The following is a 22,325-nucleotide window of genomic DNA, read 5'->3' on the forward strand; positions in this document are numbered from 1 at the left end:
GAGAGGATGTTCCCTCCTGTGAGGGAATCTAGAACTAGAGGTCATTGTTTAAAAACAAGGAGTCATCCATTTAAAACGGAAATGAGGCAAACATTTTTATATCCTGAAAATGCAGTGGAAGCAGGGTCGTTGAATGTTTTTTTTAAACGCAGAGGTAGATAGATTCGTGGTAAGCAAGGTGGTGATAGGTTATTGGGGGTAGGTGGGTGCAGATTTGAGGTTATTATCAGATCAGCCATGATCTTATTAAATGGCAGAGCAAGCTTGAGGGGCTGAATGGCCCACTTGTTCGTATGTTCCGACAGACATTGTAAACAAGTTTCAAGTAATCTAAATCATATCACTCAGGTTACTGGAAAAACCAACCAAGCTTGAATCTGAGCTTAACCACTCCACAATTAGTTTACTAGCTCCCTTTACATCCTTGGCTGGCACAGTGGTTAGCACTGCTGCCTCACAGCGCCAGGGACCCGGGTTCGATTCCTGGCTTGGGTCACTGTCTGTGTGGCGTTTGCACATTTTCCCCGTGTCTGCGTGGATTTCCTCCGGGTGCTCCGGTTTCCTTCCACAGTCCAAAGATGCGCGGGTTAGGTTGATGGGCCATGCTCAGTTGCCCCTTAGTGTTAGGGGGATTAGAAAGGTAAATGCATGGGGTTACAGGGATAGGGCCTGGGGGAGATTGTTGTCGGTGCAGGCTCGATGGGCCGAATGGCCTCCTCCTGTACTGTTGGGATTCTCTGATTCTACTTTCTTCTAAAGTGATATCACTAACCAAATTGTCTCACCATAGACGAGGCAATAAGATATTAATAGTTCAAGTTTTAATAAAATCAGTTTCTTGCACCAGGGAAGACAAAGGCACTGAAATGGAAACATCTGCAGCAGCAGATAGATAAACTTCCTTCGACAGGATACCACTCATAATTGCTCTCATCACTTTCAGGGGTAATGTGAATGTTGAAGTGATGCTGAAACTGCCAATGGGAAAAGAACAGTCCAGCAGTTGTATTACAATTAATTTTTAAGGCTCAATCACAGAAAAGTCAATTAAGTACAGAGTTCCTTTGTTAAATGGAGTTCAGTTTCTTAAAAAGCCCAAGGAACTCCCGGGCAGGAAATATCACTGTGTATTCATGCCACTTTGTTTGGTAGAAGCGCTGGCATGTTTCATTCCCAAGGTCAGCTCCAAATGCCTCACTAGCCTCTAAGTAAGTAGGAAATAGCAGCACATAAAGCAGTTGTTTTCATTCACACCTTAAATCAAGGCTATAGCTTGGCCATCAAATATACAGATCCCAAGTCTGGTTGTGTTGGGCATGATTTGGTTGTTTAATTTATTCCAAAAACAGCATCAATGCACCCTCTGGTGGATAACTGCGAATGTTACACTTCAATCTGGAAACAATGGAACATGTTGATGCCTCTATTTTAATTATGCACTGTTCAAAATAGGTAGCATTTTAAAATCAGAAACGAGTTCTCAACGTTCATTTTAAATAATTTCTTTAATTGCAGATTCCAATATTGCATTTCTAATTACGACTGCGTAGGGGACAAAAAATCACATACCCATTGATTCCATTGCCATATCAATGACCTTGCCAAAGAAAAATGGAGCCACTATCTGTGAAAGACAGGAAACAACTAGTGCTAGCATTCCGCCAACACAGATCAGCATTTCCTATTAAATGGAAAAAGAAAACATATTCACAAAGTAAATATCACACACGTGACAATCTCCAACTTGCAATATTGTAATAAGATGACATTTAGGCTTCGATCTTCCAGTATCAGGTAGTCAAAGACCAGACATACAACCCAAGATGCACTACGGGACTCCTCAGGAGTCCCAATTCAAGGATTTCTTGCTAGTTTCCTGGGAAGTTTGAACTTCTGATGGGAAATTTTCCCGGACCCTCTGAAAAAGTCTTGAGTTAGAGTCGAAGAGATTGGACAGTTCTGACTTGTCAGAATAGTTCCCCAAAAAAATGTTAGATTGGGGAAAAAAAAATCTAGTCACACACCTGGATAACTATACAACTGCTCCCCACCCTAATCACCCCACCCCCTGCACTCCAACTACCTGACCCACCTACTATCCCTCCACCTGATCCACCTAGTCCCCAGCCTGACAAAACTCTCCACTTACTCACCTCACCTACCAATATTATCTCCATAGCTATTTTCAAAGCAGCTTTCAAAGTAGTCTGAAAGATATGTTGGTTAGGTGCATTGGCCATGCTGAATTTTTCCTCAGTGTACCCGAACAGGCGCCGGAGTGTGGCGACTGGGGGATTTTCACAGTATCTTCATTGTGGTGTTAATGGAAGCCTACTTGTGACACTGATAAAATAAACTTGGGACATTTGAACTCTTACATACTGGAATACTGCAGCTAGTGCCATAAAAAGAGGTTGTGGTGCTCCCCAAGAGATTTGCTGTTCTGATCAGATGTGAAGGAGCCTCCATTAGAGGATTCCTCAGAATTATTGAGAGGCGCAAATATACATTTCTTTTGTCCGATTTGGGTTGGAAAAAAGGTTTCCGATCCTGATCAGAAGATCTGGGCCCAATTTAAGTTTACCTAAATTTTGTAGAATTATCTTTAGACATGGGATATAGGATAGATGATTAGTTCGAATGGATTAGGTAACTTAACTGTGTTAGTAATAGAAACTTGAAAATGTTGCAAAATATAACGCATGTTACATCTTTTAGGATATAATTTTCCTCAGATATTTTTAGCTACTAAAATGCTTCAAAGGTGGCCAAATGGGGTTTTGAGCTGGAACGCTGACTCAGCCCAGTTTCACACAAAGTGCCATCTTAGCAAAGGAATTGAAGCTTGCATCAGGAACGGTTGCTGGAGGATCATTAAGCAGCTAATGTGCTCCTGGCAGGGGTGGAACTGTCGTGTGAGTGTACCTTTAAGAAAGGCTTTTTTTAAAAAAACATGCAGCTTGCAGCTTCAGCAATGTCATTAGTGGGTGGAGCTTAGCTGAGGCAGTCAGGTGATAGGGGTTTTTCCTTTGAGCTTTCAGTTTTGGCTTGGGAAGCAGTCTCTTTCTCTCCGTTTTTTTTCTCTTTGTTTGATGCTGCCTTAAAGAAGCTGTGTTTTGCGAAACAGATTCGACTGCAGCCTCTTCTGAGTTTCTTCACAAGGGATTTTCAGCATTCAACCCAGGAGGCGGGATTCCTGTAACAAGTGGGCATTAACCTATGCTGTATTGTGTTTATTTGGAGGGTTTTGTGTATTGGATGTTGGCTTTGGTTGGAACACATTAGAGACATTTCCCTAAGAGTTATAGATTATTGTGTTTCTTGTTTGTAATTGTTAAAAGTTCTTGCTAAGTGTCTTATATACATGTCAACAATATTCTTAATTAAACTTTGTTTTTGATAACAGCTCCTGGTGAGTCAGTTGAAACACACCTGAAGTGAAACCTCTCATGCTCATCCTAGCCAAATTCAATGTAAAACATTACAGGTCAGGCGAGCTTCGTAGAACACCTTGAAGTAACCGATTGAATTGCAACAGAACCATGATCAGGCGGGTGACAAGGCTAGCCCATTGCACTTGGGGTGTGCTGACGTCTGCGCTTGTGGTTTGCCTAAGCTAGGATAAAGGATCAGGGTAGCCAATGAGGTTCATCTGAGGTTTTACCTGATTAAATTTTTCAAAGCCACCTCGACCTTTCGGCTAAGATGAAGCATTAGATCAAGTCCGGAGGGCGGGTGTAATGCCTCATCCTGTCAGTTTGGATCTTGTTTGATTGAACCCAAAATGGGATGCAATGACTTGTCTTGTCAGCTTGGATCTTGTTTGCCCCTCATGTGGGGACCATGATTGGACTTCATTTGAATTGGCTTTTTTGGTTAGAAGTAAAAAAAAATGGCTGCATGACATTTTGGTGGTCTGAACTTGAACAAATAGTCAAGAACATGTGCGCCCTCTCCCTTGGTCCCGGAGCCATCCTGAAACATTTTGCCTTATGTGAGTCTGCACAGTCCACACCTTCATTGGAATGGATGCGTGGAGGCTACATATAACGCTTCACAAACATTGCTTTGAGTCAGCATTCAAGTGCAGTTGTCTGTTTCTACACCTGCTGGCAAGGTTAAATCACGAAATTATCAATTAGCCTAAAAAGTGCGTGCTAAATCCACACCTACAACACAGCATCATTTAACACCTGTTTTCACCAAAATAAACTCCCTTGAATGTGTAATTATTTGAAATCAATTTTTAATAGATATTAAAGACTAAAATTGAGGGTCTGAATAGCCTACTCCTGTTCCTATATAGATAATTACACTTTTGCAAAGCATTTACGACCAGAATTCTATTAAGTAACAATCCAAATTTACTTATTCTCATAACTAGAATTTCAATTGCTGTAATTAAATACAGGTGAAGCAAGAGCAGTTGCAATTGAAGACAAGACTTCAATGAATCTATGGAAGCTGGAAGCTGGTAAACATCAATGGGATAAACTTCTGCAGAAGTTCTCCTGCTTGTTTACCATGAGTGCAGTAGAAGATCTATGGAAACTCTAAACAAAAATGTTTAATTCCGGTATGTGAATATTCTATGGACTTCTATCAAACTCAAAGAGCCCCCAGAAAATTCACCCACATTTTGAGCAGAGATTTTGCATTGCAGTTAAAACAGGTGGTTCATTATTCCTCAGAAATCAAAATACTTACAAAGCCTCTCTTGTAATGCCAAAGTACTTGAGAAATACTGCATGCTGAACAGCAAGTGTAGAAATACACAGGATTTGCCATACCCATCAACTCACTCCCTTAATAAATTAAAATACAGCTTAACTTTGCTCTAAACATGGAAGTTGGAAGTTCCTTCAAGCCTGACATTTATGATGAATCATAAAAATTTAATTTGTTCTAGCTACTGTAGGTATGAGAAATAGGAGTACAATATTTTAAGTAAAAATTAATTTTAGTCATTGATGTGAAATTACCCACTACAAAGTTATTAACATAAATAATACTCACATCTTTAGCCAACGAGAAGAGGCGTTTAAGATCAGCTTTATTTTTTTTGTCCCTTTCTTCTTCAATGCTGTGTACAATACGAAAGATCTGAAGTCTTCTCAGGAACCTGAGGCAGAAAGTATTAATTCACAATTTTTGTTTTTAAACTCATTCGTGGGACATGGGTGTCACTGGCTGGGCCAGCATTTATTGCCCATCCCTAGTTGCCCTTGGAGGGCAGTTGAGAGTCAACCACATTACTGTGGCTCTGGAGTCACATGTAGGCCAGACCAGGTAAGGACAGCAGATTTCTTTCCCTAAAGGACATTAGCAAACCAGATGGGTTTTTCTGACAATTGACAATGGTTTTACAGTCACCAGTAGATTCTTAATTCCAGATATCTTTTATGGAATTCAAATTCTACCAACTGCCATGGCGGGATTTGAACCCGGGTCCCCAGAACATTAGCTGAGTTTCTGGATTAATAGTCTAGTGATAATACCACTAGGCCATCGCCGCCCCATATTTGCCAGCAATAAGAAAGTACAGTGACATCACTTAACTATAGTGACTAGAAACACATACAGCTTAGAATACATAATCCAGATGCTGAATATATGGAGTGACCTACTTTTTTGCAATTACCTGACTCTCATTCTTCTTAAAACCGATGATCAATTTAAAACTCACAACCTGTTCCAATTTTGGTACAAATAGAAAAAGCAAACTTGCATTCATAAAAGTTAGCATCTCTCTCAAAACACTCCAAATCTCATCATATGCAATTAATTACTTTGACGTGCACCCACTGTCCTTAACTTCACTAACATAGCAGGCATTTTATATCCAGCAAGATCTCACAAATAGCAAGGAAATAAATGGCTAGTAAATCTATTTTGGGAGGGGCAAAGAATTGGGAGAGAAATGCAAGCCAGGGTATCAGGAGCTTTCCTGCTCTACTTGGAAAGTACTGCAGTAACTTTATGGTCTGGCAAAGGATAACTATGAGGCACTCCTTCAGTATCACATCATGTGCCAGACTAGACTACACACTTTTAACTCATAACCTTGTGACTAACCAAACCAACTTAACATTTAAGTTAACCTAGATAATGTGTTTTCACATATGAGCCAATGTTTTAACATTAATCTTCCTCATAAGGTTTTAGAAGCATAATTGTCATGTTGCTGGACTAGTCAAGTATAGGCCTGGGCTAGAATCATAGAATCCCTACAGTGCAGAAGGAGGCCATTCGGCCCATCGAGTCTGCACTGACAACAATCCCACCCAGACCCTATTCCCCTAACCCCTCATATTTACCCTGCATCGCCAATCAACCTTATCCGCACATCTTTGGACTGTGGGAGGAAACCAGAGCACCCGGAGGAAACTCATGCAGACACAGGAAGAACGTTCAAACTCCATACAGAGTGACCCGAGGCCAGAATTGAACCCGGGTCCCTGGCGCTGAGAGGCAGCAAGGCTAACCACTGTGCCGCCTCAATTATGCAGAGGCAAGGATTTAAATCCCAGCACAGCAGCTGAGGAATTTAAAATTATTTTAATCAGGAATAAAGAAAACTAATGTCAAAAATTGTGACCATGAAACCACTGCATTATCGTTAAAAATCAATTTGGTTTGCTCAAGTTCTTTAGGCAAGGAAATCTGCTGACTTCACCCAGTCTGACCTACAAGGCCCAGAATAACATGGCAACAGATGTTCCCATTAGGGTTGACAATTGATGCTGGCCTTGCCAGTGAAGTCCACATCCCGTGATTGAATAAACCATTCTAGTTCCTGTCACGTGCATTTTTTAGAGTTTCATTTGATCACTTTGCATGAGCTTACTGCAGTTAAATCACCCTTAGATTTAAAATGTGTCCAGACCATGCTAAAAAGCTCTGAAGGCACTGGATAACAAATTGAACTAGTGCTTGTTGCTGGTGCAACAGATAACAAAAGATTTAATAACACTGAATTATTGAAAGCATGTACTTAGCAGGGCTGTCAACAACTTTAGTGTCACTGACATAGTAAAACTTCAATCTACACACACTTTGTCCTTCATTATTACTAAGCCTCACTCGGTGTGATGTTCTGATGAGTTAACAATCCATCATTACCTGTTGCAAAAGACACAAAAGGGGAATTCAATCAGGCTGAAGACCAGGGTAGAAATACAAACAATCTTGAAAGTTAGATGCATCTGTCAGTGGGAAACAAAGTTAGTTTAAAAGTCAGGTTTACATAATCACAGACAAATAAAAGTGTTTAAACTTCATGCAGGAACAGTGGTACCCTTGATTCATTTAATGCAGGATAACACATTGCCTGGTGACCGAGACATGACTGTGCACACACAACCTTGGCAAACAATCCATTTTTCTGTTTGAAAGAAAGTATACAATGGAACCTGTCATTTCAACATCAAATATTCCAGTCAGAAAAAGTGGACTCGCAAAGCACTTGATCCCCTATTGCAGGAACAGCATGAAGCAAGGGACCTACCAACTTGAATTTGACTGTGGGAAGAGTTTCTTGTTACAGGACTTAATGAACAGATTTCACGGTGTGTAATATTGAAAATAATACACAGAAGATGCCCAAGTCAAACATTTCATTGCCAGAAAATGTTAGGTTGGCTAGTCAAGCAAACCAATAGTGAAGTGTTATTCAAGCTAAAGTGGGATTGGATTTTATTTCCCTGCTTGCTGCAAGCAAAGTACAATTCCCATATATACTATCCAATAAAATCAAAAGGGATAAAATCACTTGCTTTTGGAATGTTGAGACACATTTTCCTTTCACATTTTCCTTTCACTGGGCCTATGTAGGATGGATTTAAAATTCATACTGGTCCCAGCAAGACAGATCACCAGCATGAAAACTGCTTCACCTTACTCCATGTTTAAGTGTTAATGGAATGAACTAACAAATGCTTTCATGGATGCTGGCAAACCCGATGCATGAGAAAGGAACTGGGTCAACTCTTTGTTCACCAAGGAAGGAGTGAGTGGAATATGTTTGGAGCAAATGACCAGCCATCCCGGATTTTCCAAGAATGTTCCAGAATTTGGATTTTCATCCAATGTCCCAGGTCTGAGCTTCCCCAGACACCATTTGTCCCAGATTTCTCTTGTGTCTGAACCTTTTGTCTCTACACTGCTTTACATGCCCAGACTCAAACTCACACAGTCATGGGGGAATACCGCTGGCTTTCTCCTCGGAGTTATTCAGCTTTGGTTGATGAGCTTTAGGGGTGCTCTGGGGGTGGGGATCCTACAGAGAAAGCCAGCGGTATTCCCCCATGACTGTGTGAGTTTGAGTCTGGGCATGTAAAGCAGTGTAGAGACAAAAGGTTCAGACACAAGAGAAATCTGGGACAAATGGTGTCTGGGGAAGCTCAGACCTGGGACATTGGATGAAAATCCAAATTCTGGAACATTCTTGGAAAATCCGGGATGGCTGGTCATTTGCTCCAAACATATTCCACTCACTCCTTCCTTGGTGAACAAAGAGTTGACCCAGTTCCTTTCTCATGCATCGGGTTTGCCAGCATCCATGAAAGCATTTGTTAGTTCATTCCATTAACACTTAAACATGGAGTAAGGTGAAGCAGTTTTCATGCTGGTGATCTGTCTTGCTGGGACCAGTATGAATTTTAAATCCATCCTACATAGGCCCAGTGAAAGGAAAATGTGAAAGGAAAATGTGTCTCAACATTCCAAAAGCAAGTGATTTTATCCCTTTTGATTTTATTGGATAGTATATATAGGAATTGTACTTTGCTTGCAGCAAGCAGGGAAATAAAATCCAATCCCACTTTAGCTTGAATAACACTTCACTATTGGTTTGCTTGACTAGCCAACCTAACATTTTCTGGCAATGAAATGTTTGACTTGGGCATCTTCTGTGTATTATTTTCAATATTACACACCGTGAAATCTGTTCATTAAGTCCTGTAACAAGAAACTCTTCCCACAGTCAAAGTGTCCCTTATTTATCACCCTTGTCCACCAGAATTGGTCACCCAGATTTGGAGAAACAAAGGGAGAAAATCAAATTGATTTTTCATTCCTGCATTTTCTTCAATTCATGTGGTCACACATTCTTGCTCACAATCGCCTAACTTACATGACAGTTCAATGAGGAACTCTGCAACTGCTCCTATGAATACAGTCTCAACTTGCAGCTTTTAACAAATTAACACAAATAAACAGAAATATTTACCTCTTTATAACTCTGTGTTACCAGAATTGTAATTCCTTTGGCCGTGGTATATGCAACCCAAAGACCGGAGATTATAAAGCTAATCAGATGTAGCAGCTCTCTTTTCCTTTTAAGGTTAGAATTGTTCAGATCATCAATCTGTTTAAGGGCAATTGACTCCATCGTCAGGTAAATAACTATAAGAATGCAGGTTTTCATTGTGCAAAACGCTGCTAGGTCAAAGGTTGACCTCCAGAAACACCACTTAAGTACATCATTTTCCAAGTAGTGAGATCGGCCACCTATAAAACATCCAATTTCAATACTTAAAGAGGACAAAATAATAATGTGTCGAGAAAATGAAAACTAAAAACAAATGCTCCAAAATACAAATAGCTAGAACAACCCATAATAAGCACTTGTTATTCCAACAAAAGAGATTTATCGGTATCTTTAATGTAAATCACAGCTGTAACTTTTACATCAGTCTGTTTATGTTTTAACGATACATAAGTTTTACTCAGGTATTGTTAGCATTCCTGAACATCGCCTGAAATTAACCACAGCTGTTTTAACCCCTCCTGTTTAAATTTACACAATGAAATACTTACTCCCATTTTGTTCAAAGTAACACACAAAGGGCAAATTAGTTTTAGTACAAAAGGTGTTACATTTTGGACAAGATATCTGGTGTACAAGACTTTTGTCCATTAAATTATGCCACATTGGGCAGTACGGTAGCACAGTGGTTTGCACTGCTGCTTCACAGCGCTAGGGACCCGGGTTTGATTCCCGGCTTGGGTCACTGTCTGTGTGGAGTTTGCACATTCTCTCCGTGTCTGCATGGGTTTCCTCCGGGTGCTCCGGTTTTCTCTCACATTCCGAAAGATGTGCTCGTTAGGGGCAATGACCCAAGCAGGCGCCGGACTGTGGCGACTAGGGGAATTTCACAGTAACTTCGTTGCAGTGTTAATGTAGGTCTTACTTGTGACTAATAAATAATAAACTAAACATTTTCCAGATGAACAAACTGAACTTTTCTCACATTCAAACCTTGTTACCTAAAATTTAAGTCTGTGAAAACGCAAAACTTATCAGAATTTCCTCCCTGTCACAATTTTCTCCCTTTTTATCATCTTGTGCTATATTAGGGCTCCATTAGTGGCACTGCCCTTCAGCTCGGCATCCAAGTGACTGAATGCAATCATTGAGCATCAGGAGGATACTTGTCTGTAACTTATCTTAGGCAATTTGACTCCAATTCTCATTTGACATCTAGACACAAGGAACAATAGGTCTCAATTGGCAGGAGGCAAATTTTATTTATTTATGTCAGGATACAAAAGCAAAACATAGACACTGTCATTTCAGATGAAAATGGCTAACTCAGCAGAAATTGCAAGTTTAACTTGGAACTTGCTTAACTGTACAGGGCAAAAATGTACTCATAACTTTCAATGAAAACTCATTTGGAAATGTTCAAATGGTAGATTCTGGGAATAGATAAAAGCAACAACTTAAATTTATATAGCACCTTTAATGTAATGAAAAAGCACAAGATCCCTCAAAACAAGTATGGCACAGAGCCACATAAGGTGATATTAGGTCAGACGACCAAAGCTTGGGCATTAAAGATAGGTATTAAGAAACATCTTAAAGGATGAAAGTGAAGCAGAGTGGCAAAGAAGTTTAGAGGGGGGTAATGTATTTAGGGCTGAGGCAACTCTAAGGTTCTGGTAGAGCAATTAAAATTGAGGATTAAAGTTTTTGTTTAAAGTTGATTTATTAGTGCCACAAGTAGGCTTACATTAACAGTTCAATGGAGTTACTGTGAAAATTCCCTAGTCGCCATACTCTGGCAGTCTGTTCAGATACACCGAGGGAGGATTTAGCATGGCCAATACACCTAACCTGTGGGGCTAGAAGAGATTACAGAGATATGGAAGGGGAAGGTCAAGGGTGAGAATTTTAAAATCAAGATCATGCTTGACTATGAGTCAACATAGGTTGGCAAGTAAAATAGTAACAGGAGAATGGGATTTGCTTCGAGTTTTGGTTAGAAACAGAATTTTGGATAATCTCAAATTTACAGTGTGTAGAATGTAGCAAACCAGCAGCACAGCATTGGAGGAGGTAACAAAAGCATGAATGAGGGTTTCAGCAGCAAATCAAGTGAGACGGCGCTGAAGTCGGCCCATGTTACAGAGATGGAAAATAGGCGGTCATACTTCAGGTCAAAGTTCATCTCAGGATCAAACGTGAGCAAAATAACCAGGGTCAACTCCAAGCTCCAAAATTTGTTATTCAGCTCTGAGCCAGGAGGTAGCATGAGCAAGAACAAGATATCCTGTTCAACCCTATTTAATCTGGGGTAACTAATAGCTTTGTCAAGTATTGCTTTATCAATCCCATTAAGCTTAAAAAAGATCCATCTCATAACAGTTGGTGATGTTATCAATTTTAATTTCTCAATGTCCAAGCATTGCCTCATCAGAACAAGGGATATTACATAATCCCTGGGAATTTGCAGTCACTTTGAAAATTTACCAGAGTATAAGAACATCAATTATGATCAAGCACTTATTTAGAGAAGGGTAGATTTCTTATAAATTTACTCAACCATTAAAAAAGCAAAACAATTGAGAATTTTGTTTTTTTTCCTGACTTGAGGTTCAGTTCCTTAGCATGATTTGATAGCACCCAATTAAAACATGCATCAATGCCATTAGTTCATATTACTCAATATATGTTCATGTATATTGTCTCTTATGGCATATAATAAAACCGATGAAATTAATTACTTCATACTGTCAATTATAAAGAGTTACCTAAAATCCAGAGTATGACTGTAGATATTCCTTCCACAAACAGAATAACATTAACAAGAGGGATGAACCTAACTGCTGGCAACCGATAATAGTAAATACTGTCCTGTGCCATTCTTCGCCCGGTCTTTTTTGGTTTTCTAGCTTTTCAGATCAGCCTAGAAGATAAAGTAATAAAAGCTTCAACAGAATAAAATGGTTCTCAAAATGTCGAAGCAAACTGATATTTTCAGATGTAAATATAAACTATACACAAGTACATTCTGCAGTTCAGGGACACAATGAAGACCAAACCAAAGTCATTAGCCTGCCTTCCTTTGTTCTCTCAAGTTCAGCAATTCTGACCCATGGCAAATGCAGTAAGACCTGCCAATAAATGCAGTACAGGTTTATCTGGGTAGAATGTGACAACAGCTGACTGCACTAAGACTATACAATTGACTACTACAGTGTCAAAAATCTTAGAAATAATCCACATACAAAGCACTGCTTTATGGACAGTGGAACCAATTAGCTGATTGAAGGACTTGGAAAGGCAAAGCTCATTCCAAACCTCATGCTAATTCAAAGCACATTTCAAACATTGTTACTACAGTAACGAAATGTTTGAAAAGAAACTTAGTCCTACAGATAGCATACACAACAATGTCTTTGTGGGTACAATTTCAATATCAGATTCTCTTTGGAGAAGCAGAATCAGAACATGATTGAGATTAGAACCTATTTTATAAAATACTTTATATGCACCCGAAGAATGGACTTTCTAAACGAGCTCAAAATGTTTGCGCCGAGAAGTTTGGACCAGAATGTAACACAGCTTGATATGGCTCAGCTCTGACCAAGACCGCAAGAAACTACAAAGGGTTGTGAACATAGCCCAGTCCATCCATTGACTCGAGGAATTAACAAATAGGTTAGACCAAGGAGAGCCAATGGATGTTATCTATCTTGACTTCCAAAAGGCCTTTGACAAGGTGCCTCACGGGAGACTGCTGAGTAAAATAAGGGCCCATGGTATTCGAGGCAAGGTACTAACATGGATTGACGATTGGCTGTCAGACAGAAGGCAGAGAGTTGGGATAAAAGGTTCTTTCTCAGAATGGCAACCGGTGACAAGTGGTGTCCCGCAGGGTTCAGTGTTGGGGCCACAGCTGTTCTCTTTATATATTAACGATCTAGATGACGGGACTGGGAGCATTCTGGCCAAGTTTGCCGATGATACAAAGATAGGTGGAGGGGCAGGTAGTATTGAGGAGGTGGGGAGGCTGCAGAAAGATTTAGACAGTTTAGGAGAGTGGTCCAAGAAGTGGCTGATGAAATTCAACGTGGGCAAGTGCGAGGTCGTACACTTTGGAAAAAAGAATAGAGGCATGGACTATTTTCTAAACGGTGACAAAATTCATAATGCTAAAGTGCAAAGGGACTTGGGAGTCCTAGTCCAGCATTCTTTAAAGGTAAACTTGCAGGTTGAGTCCGTAATTAAGAAAGCAAATGTAATGTTGTCATTTATCTCAAGAGGCTTGGAATACAAAAGCAGGGATGTACTTCTGAGGCTTTATAAAGCACTGGTTAGGCCCCATTTGGAGTACTGTGAGCAATTTTGGGCCCCACACCTCAGGAAGGACATACTGGCACTGGAGCGGGTCCAGCGGAGATTCACACGGATGATCCCAGGAATGGTAGGCCTGACATACGATGAACGTCTGAGGATCGTGGGATTATATTCATTGGAGTTTAGGAGGTTGAGGGGAGATCTGATAGAAACTTACAAGATAATGAACGGCTTAGATAGGATGGACGTAGGGAAGTTGTTTCCATTAACAGGGGAGACTAGGACGCGGGGGCACAGCCTTAGAATAAAAGGGAGTCACTTTAGAACAGAGATGAGGAGAAATTTCTTCAGCCAGAGAGTGGTGGGTCTGTGGAATTCATTGCCACAGAGGGCTGTGGAGGCCGAGACGTTGAGCGTCTTCAAGACAGAAATTGATAAATTCTTGATTTCTCGAGGAATTAAGGGCTATGGGGAGAGAGCGGGTAAATGGAGTTGAAATCAACCATGATTGAATGGTGGAGTGGACTCGATGGGCCGAATGGCCTTACTTCCGCTCCTATGTCTTATGGTCTTATGGTCTTATGGACTCTTCACGCTTTCCACTGCTTCGGAAAGCAGCCAGCATAATCAAGGCCACACGCACCCTGGACATACTCTCTTCCACCTTCTTCCATCGGGAAAAGATACAGAAGTCTGAGATCACGTACCAACCTACTCAAGAACAGCTTCTTCCCTGCTCAAGAACAGCTTCTTCCCTGCTGCCAGACTTTTGAATGGACCTACCTTGAGTTGATCTTTCTCTACACCCTAGCAATGCCTACATTCTGCACCCTCTCTTTTCCTTCTCCCCTATGCACGTTATGAATGGTATGCTTTGTCTATAGCACGCAAGAAACAATACTTTTCACTGTATACCAATACCTGTGACAGTAATAACTCAAATAAAATCTCACCATTTTATGGAACACGACACATAAGGTCAAGGATGAGATTGAAAAGATGTGTTTACAAGAACAAAAGTTTAAAAAAAACAAACACGAGGCCCAAAGAGCCCAATTTGCAGACAACTATGATTTATTACATAAATAAATGTTTATCTATTGGTCTGGAATCCAAAGGAATAAAATGGAGGAAGTTGCAATTGTATAGCGCCTTTGACAGCCTCAGACAATCCTGAACGTTTTACAGTCAAGCAAGTACTTTTTGAAGTAGCCACTGTTATAATGTAAGAAATACGACAGCCAATTAGATCACAGTATGGTCTCACAAACAGCGATATGATAATGACAAGGTAATCTGTTTTAATGATTTTAGCTGAGGGATAAATATTGGCCAGAACATCAGGGAGAAGTTCCTTGTTCTTCTTTGAAAGTCATTGGCCAGAAGTTTACCACCTCGCCTGCCCCAGAATCATAATCGGGGCAGGTGAGGCTTGCAGAACGGAATTCTCCGTTGGCCACGGATGGGATTTTACAAGCCTCACCCGAGCGAAGTCGTAGAATCCCATCCATAGAGTCATTAAGACACCGAAAGGAAGCCATTCGGCCATCGGGTCCATGGCAGCTCACTGTACTGCGTGGACCTGCAGAGTTTCACTGGCTGTCTTGTCTGGAGACAATACACATCTTTTTAGCCTGTCTTGATGCTCTCTCCACTCACATTGTTTTGTTTCTTAAAGACTTGATTAGTTGTAAGTATTCGCATTCCAACCATTGTTCATGTAAATTGAGTCTGTGTCTTTATAAGCTCTGTTTGTGAACAGAATTCCCACTCACCTGAAGAAGGGGCTTAGAGCTCCGAAAGCTTGTGTGGCTTTTGCTATCAAATAAACCTGTTGGACTTTAACCTGGTGTTGTTAAACTTCTTACTGTGTTTACCCCAGTCCAACGCCGGCATCTCCACATCACAGCTCACTGTAGAACAATCCAGTTAGTCCTATTCCTCCACTCTATCCCGGCAGCCCTGCAAGTTTATTTTCCCGAAGTGCCCATCCAATTTCCTTTTGGAATCACTGATCATCTCGGTTTCTACCACCCTCATATCGAGCAGATTTAATGTCATCACCACACACACTGCATAAAAAAGCTTTTCCTCACATCTTCCCTGCATCTCTTATCCACAATCTTAAATTTGTACCCCTAGTCATTGCATTATCAGCTAAACTGTTGTTTTTCGTTGTCTATCTTATTCAAACCTGTGTGCCAATCTTATGTGCCACTGTCAAATCTCATCTCAACCTCTTTTGCTCCAACGAGAACAACCCAGCACCTCCATCCGAACTAAATTTGTAGCTTTAACAAAGTTCCCTCATCCTTGGTATCATTCTGGTAAATTGCCTCTGCACCCTCAAGAAACTTCACATCTCTGTAAAGTGTGATGACCAAAAGTGGATGCAACATTTCAGTTTGACCTCAACAGAGCTTTCTCAAGGTTCAGCATAACTTCCCTCCTTTTGTACTTAATATATCTACTTATGAACCCCAAGATCCCAAATACTTTGCTAACTGCTCTCTCAATATGTCCTGCCATCAATGATCAATGCACAAGTATCCTCGGATCCCACTGACCCTGCCAACTCTTTAAGTCTACATTATCTCTCCCTACTACTTCCTCCAAAATGCATTTCATTTATTCAAATTCCATCTGCCACTTGTCTGCCTATTTTGCAACAGGACATAGGTTAGCAGTCGACTGGTAACATCCTCACTGTTTGCCACACTTTGAAGTATATCAAGTATAATGGGATCATTTGCACCCACCTGATAGGGCTTACGTTTATAATTTCACTCGATAGATAGCACTTCTGGCAGTGCAGAGTTCCCCCAGTACTGCAATGGAGTGCCAGCAGAACACGTATAGGCTGAAATCATCATTGCATGACTTGAATAATGAATAAACAAACATGGGATAGGATGGATCATAATTTAAAATACTAAACCAATTATCTTTGGCATTGGCAATTATATTTCTCACAACTTACATCCAAATGGATGATTTTCGACTGAAGCTGCAGCTTCAGAACAAAATTTCTGGGAGGTGGATTCAGTATTCAGCTGCAATGTTGAGGCAACATTGCTATAACACTTTCACATTACACAATGATTCAAGTCATTGAATGAATTCATAACAGAGATTGACAAATTTTTGGATACTAAGGAAATAAAGGATTAAGGCATAGGGCAGGAAAGTGAATCCAAGATAGATTAGACATGATGTTATTGAATAGCAGTGCAGATTCAAGGAGCCAATGGTCGAATCACACTCCTACTTGTGGTCTATCAGATCATGCCTGATCATCCACCTTAACGCCACTTTCCTGTGGTATCCCTATATGCCTTTGTGTCACTAGTATCCATAAACCCAGTGATTTTGGTCTTGATTGAACTTTCACCGCCTTCTAGGGTAGGGAATTCCAAAGATTCACCACTCCCTAAGTGAAGATATTCCTTCTCATCTCATTCTTAAATAGCCTGCCCCTTATTCTGTGTTTGTGCCCTCTGGTTCTAGATTCACCAGTGAGCGGAAACATCCTATCCATATCAGCCCTATCAGGTTCTGTAGGAATTCAGTGGATCTCAATCAGACCACCTCTCATTCTTCTAGAGAATACCGGCCTAGTTTCTTCAATCCTTCTCCTCATAAGTTAATCCTGCCATCTGAGGGGTTAGTCTGGTGAAACTCTGTTGCATTCCCTCTTTAGCAAGTATATCCTTCCTTAGATGATAAGACGACCAAAACAGTACACAATATTCCAAGTGTGGTCTCACCAAGTCTCTATACAATTGTAGCAAGGCATCTTTACTCCTGTACTAAAATCCCCTTGCAATTAAGGCCAAAATACCATTTGCCATCAAAATTGCTTGGTGCACCCTAGCTTTTAGTGACTCATGAAGGAAACCCAGCATCCCTTGGATATAAACACTTCCCAATCTCTTACCATTTGAGAAATATTCTGCCTTTGGTTTTTTTCTATCGAAGCGGATAACTTCTTACTTGTTCACATTATATTCTATCTGCTGGTTATTTGCCCATTCACTTAGCCTTTCCAAGTTCCCTTGAAGCCTCAACTTACATTCCCACCTAGTCTGTGTCATCAGCAAATTTGGAAATATTACGTTTGGTCCCCAAATCCAAATCATTTGTATAGATTGTGAACAGCTGTTGCCCAGTACTGATCTTTGAGGTACCCCACTTTAACTGCCAGCCATCCTGAGAATAACCTGTTTATTCATATTCTGTTTTCCTTTTCTTGAACAATTCTCAAGCCATATCAGTATTTTCCCCCCAACTTTAATGTGCTCTGATTTTGTTTACTAACCTCTCAATGTGGGATCTTATCAAAAGCCTTCCGAAAACCTAAATGCACCAGATCCATTGGTTTTCCTTTACATCTGTTACAAATAACAGTCATTAAAAACTCAAAAGTTTGTCAAACATGATTTCCCTTTCATAAATCCGTCTCAACTAATTGAGAGATTTTCTGCATCTTCCTCCAAAGACAGGCATAAAGCAATTGTTTTGTTTCCCTGTCATTTCCCTATTTTCCATTATAAATTGTCCTGTCGCTGCCTGAAGTGGATCCAAATTTGTCCTCACTAACCTTTTCCTTTTCACATACCTAAAGAATCTTTTAAAGTCTGCCTTAATGTTACTCAAGAGCTTACATTCGCATTCTCTGTTCCCTTTCTTTATCAGTTTCTTGCTCCACTCTGTTGGATTCTAAATTGCTCCCAGCCCTCAGGCTTATCATTTTCTCTGACAACCTTATAAACCGCTTCCTTTGATCTAATGCAATCTTTAACTTCTTTTGTTAGCCACAGAAAGTACATTCTTCCAAGGCAATGTAATACTTTAAAAAAAATACCAGCCATTGCCTGTCTACCATCAAATTTCTTTCGTGTGCTTTCCACCACAGCCAGCTGGCCCCTTATACCTTCCTAGTTTCCTTTGTTCAGATTTAAGACCCTAATTTCAAATGAATTATATCACTTTCAAACTTAATGTAAAATTCTATCATATTATGGCCACTATTTTCTAAAGGCTCCTTTACAGCAAAGTTATTCATTTGGCCTTTCGCATTGTGCCTGGAACTCATTGCCAGGGGAGGTCATGGAAGCGGATACGGTAGTGACTTTTAAGGGGCGTCTTGACAAATAATGAATAGGATGGAAATAGAGGGACATGGTCCCTGGTAGGGTAGGGAGTTTTAGTTCAGTCGGGCAGCATGGTCGGTGCAGACTTGGAGGGCCGATGGGCCTGTTCCTGTGCTGTAATTTTCCTTGTTCTTTGTACATAATACTAAATCTAAAATAGCCTGATCCTTATTTGGTTCTTCAATGTACTGCTCCAGAAACGCATCTCGTAAACACTCCAGGATTTCATCCTCAACAGCTTTGATGGTAATTAGGTTTATCTATTCTCCATGTAAACTGAAGTCACTCATTATTTATATCTGTACCTTATTTCTAATATACATATTTCCCATGTTATAAAATCAGCAGTTGCTAAATTGTGATGACAATACAAGTAACCATAATTCATAACTTAGTTTGCTGATAATACCAAGCTTGTAGGAAGGTAAGCTGTGGGGAGGGCGCATAAAAGCTTCAAATAGATATAGACAGAGTGGGCAACAAGATGGCAGATGGAGTATAATGTAAGGAAGTGTGAAGCTATTCACTTTGGTTGCAAAGATAGAAAAGCAGAATATATTTTAAAAAGGTGCATCGAGTAGTGCAACCTGGGATTACCCACACTTGAACAAATTGCTGGTAGAAGTTTTTAAACTGTTTGCAGTAACAAAAAACACTAGAATGGATGCAGTAAGGCATGTGACCTTTGGTCAGACTAGGAAGTGAATGAACAATCAGGGTGAGGCCACGATAAGTGCATGACTGGACAATAGTAAATCATCAGAATAGATAAGGCAAAGATCGTGATTCACTAAACCGTGGACATCATTTGTGTTAAAGGTCAGGTCATTCTGTGACTATTTTTTAAACCCATCTGTAATTGCATACATACTAAATAATCAGAAAATAGAGGTAGGTTTAAGTGATCTATATTTGCATTGCTAAATATTAGAAATAAAGTACAGGTATAAGTCTTAGTGTTTTTGTGTAAGAAAGGGTACAACTCTAGTTAGATTCACAGTAAACCGAAGTGTTTGCATGTATGGACGTTTTGTTTTCAGTTCAAATGGTGTTTCTTTTGTGCGGAGAGAGAGTACGACACAGAAAGTAAATTGGAGATTGGGGATGGAATGGGCTATTGCTTAGCAACCAGGGACCACTTTTAGGGAAAAGATCTTTTTGAATTTTGTTTTAACTGGAAGCCAGGGTAGGAAGAGCTTCGCAGGGAGAGAGGAAATCTCTCTTTTGGCTCTGCTGGAAGAAAAGCCATACAATGGAGCAAGAGGCAAGGAAGAAGGTGCCAGAAATCTAAGGAACAGTGAGTTAAAGGAACTAGAAAACTAAAAGATGTTTCTAGGAGTCTGAAGTTAAAGTAACAGAGGAAACTGGAATTGGAACAGAGTGCTGTTCATTGAAGTCACAGACAGAGCCAAGAAGAAGTTGGCTTGTGAGAAGCCAAAGACTTGTGAAATCGTACAGCAGCCTGTCAAGCATTAGTTGAAGCAACTCTGAATAAATTGGTGGCTGGATCTCAGAGTTTGAGGAAAAGACTAAAGGAATAATGAAAAGAAGAGTCCGAAAACCCAGAAGCTGATCGTTGCTAAAACAGATGAGAAAAGTGCTTGTTTGAAAGGATAATTGGAGAACCTGGAGGTAAATCATTGATGAAAACAGCTGATGGAAAGCATTGATTGAAAGAAGATTTTAAAGTGTGTCTTTTTGAGAATGGAGTTTGGAAACATTCGTGTAACAATCATCTTGAGGAGAAATCTACAGAAGATTGACTGAGTGGCATCTTCGGTGTGGCGTATTGTCTGACCACAGTTAGCCTGCTGGATTATAGGGACTGTGTTTATTGAAAACATTATAACTAAGATATATTGTGTAGCTGGTGTTATCTTTAAAACCTGCGTACATTTGTGGATGGAGCGGTGGGGGAGTGAAGAACTATATTATCAAACTTTTCAGGCTTAATAAATGTTTTTTTATTGTTGTTAAAGGCTAATTGGTAATCCCGTGATTCTGTTCCTCCATGTTTTCTAGAAAAAATAAAAGTTATGGTCTTTTGAACCAGGGTTCCATTCTGGGATCTTTCCATCCAGTTATAACATCAACTGGGATCATAACACAAACAAAACATACAAGAAAATGAGGTATCGCAAAGATGGTATAACTGATGTAAACTGTATATCTGAATTGCCTTTTAGAGCATCTCCCGTGTGTGCAAACTTATACAAAATAAAATTGATCTACAAAATTCTGAGGGGGCTTGGTTGGGTAGACACAAGGATTGATTCTGTTGGTTGGGGAGTCTAAAACATAGGAGCACAGTCTCAGGATAGGGCACCAAGCATTTATGACTGAGATGGAGAGATATTACTTCATTCTGAATCTTTGGAATTCTCTACCCCAAAGGATTGTGGATGCTCCATCATTGAATGCATTTAAGACTGGAGTAGACAGATTTTTGGTCTCTCAGGGAATTCAAGGATATGGGGAGCATGTGGGAAAATGGAGTTGAACCCCAAGATCAGCAATGATTGTACTGACTGGCAGAGCAAGCTAGATGGGCCATTTGGTTCTTATTTCTTGTGTATAACATAGTTATAGGTAATTAAAGTATAACATCTCAAAAAGGTTACACAATGATCATTTCAATATACAAATAATTGCAATATGTTACCATTTAGAGGAACCAATACTTAATTCTGAGCTCCGAATTATGAAACCCTTGTGCATGTTTCAAAGATGACAGAAGAGAAAAAGGGAAAGCTAAGGATCACTCTCTGTTGCGTATATAAAGATTCATACTTTAAAAATCTCCATTCTCTAGATCCTCCAGAAGTGCATAGAATCCCATAGAATCCCTCCATTGGAGAACGTGGCCATTCGGCCCATTGAGTCTGCACCGACCACAATCCCACCCAGGCCCTATTCCCGCAACCCCTCATTTACCCTGCTAATCCCCCTGTCACGGAGGTTAATTTAGCATGGCCAATCACCTAACCAGCACATCTTTCAGACTGTGGGAGGAAACCCATGCAGACACGGGGAGAATGTGCAAACTCCACACGGACAGTGACCCCGAGGCCGGAATTGAACCCAGGTCCCTGGCGCTGTGAGGCAGCAGTGCTAACCACTGCCACCATGCCGCATGGCTCCACTACAATGAGGTGGAGAACACCAAATTCAAAGACTCTCCATGAATGATATACTGCAGCATGACATTGTTAGATTAGCCCCAGGATTCCTGGAAAGCCTCTACATAAATGTGATCAGAAATAAAAAGGTGTAGAAGCACAAAACAAACTTCCTGGCACAAAGATCAATAAAAAAAATGTGTATATCCACATATTTTTTTAAAAAGCACTGAAGGCAAGTTTCTACTTTGAAACAGTTTTGAATTAAGTTATCAAAACATTTACATGAGAATCAAGAAGCAGAAAAAGTGAAGCAGAGAAGAGGAATGGAAATCAGGAGGAAACCCTAATTCATTTCATACATTTTCAGTTTTCAATTTTTCTTTCTGAAACTGTTCCTTTCTGTTTATTCCATAGGATATATGACATAGAAACAGGCCATTCAGCCCAACAAGTTCTCTCTCTATT

At 40.2% G+C, this 22,325-nt stretch overlaps 1 protein-coding gene across 1 annotated transcript in view; it reads right to left on the reverse strand.

Annotated features, from left to right (window-relative positions):
* The window catches only part of LOC144502308 (uncharacterized), a 164,861-nt gene extending 152,713 nt beyond the window's left edge, over nucleotides 1-12,148 (reverse strand). The window contains exons 1-5 of the mRNA XM_078226119.1: nucleotides 12,037-12,148; nucleotides 9,230-9,510; nucleotides 7,123-7,205; nucleotides 5,017-5,122; nucleotides 1,570-1,681 (exon numbers count right to left, since the gene is read on the reverse strand). Coding sequence (XP_078082245.1) covers nucleotides 1,570-1,681; nucleotides 5,017-5,122; nucleotides 7,123-7,205; nucleotides 9,230-9,510; nucleotides 12,037-12,148 — 694 coding nt within the window. The remainder of the gene's footprint in view (nucleotides 1-1,569; nucleotides 1,682-5,016; nucleotides 5,123-7,122; nucleotides 7,206-9,229; nucleotides 9,511-12,036) is intronic.
* Nucleotides 12,149-22,325: the final 10,177 nt, after the last annotated feature.

This window comes from Mustelus asterias, chromosome 13, assembly GCF_964213995.1.
Source record: "Mustelus asterias chromosome 13, sMusAst1.hap1.1, whole genome shotgun sequence".
NCBI classification, from domain to species: domain Eukaryota; kingdom Metazoa; phylum Chordata; class Chondrichthyes; order Carcharhiniformes; family Triakidae; genus Mustelus; species Mustelus asterias.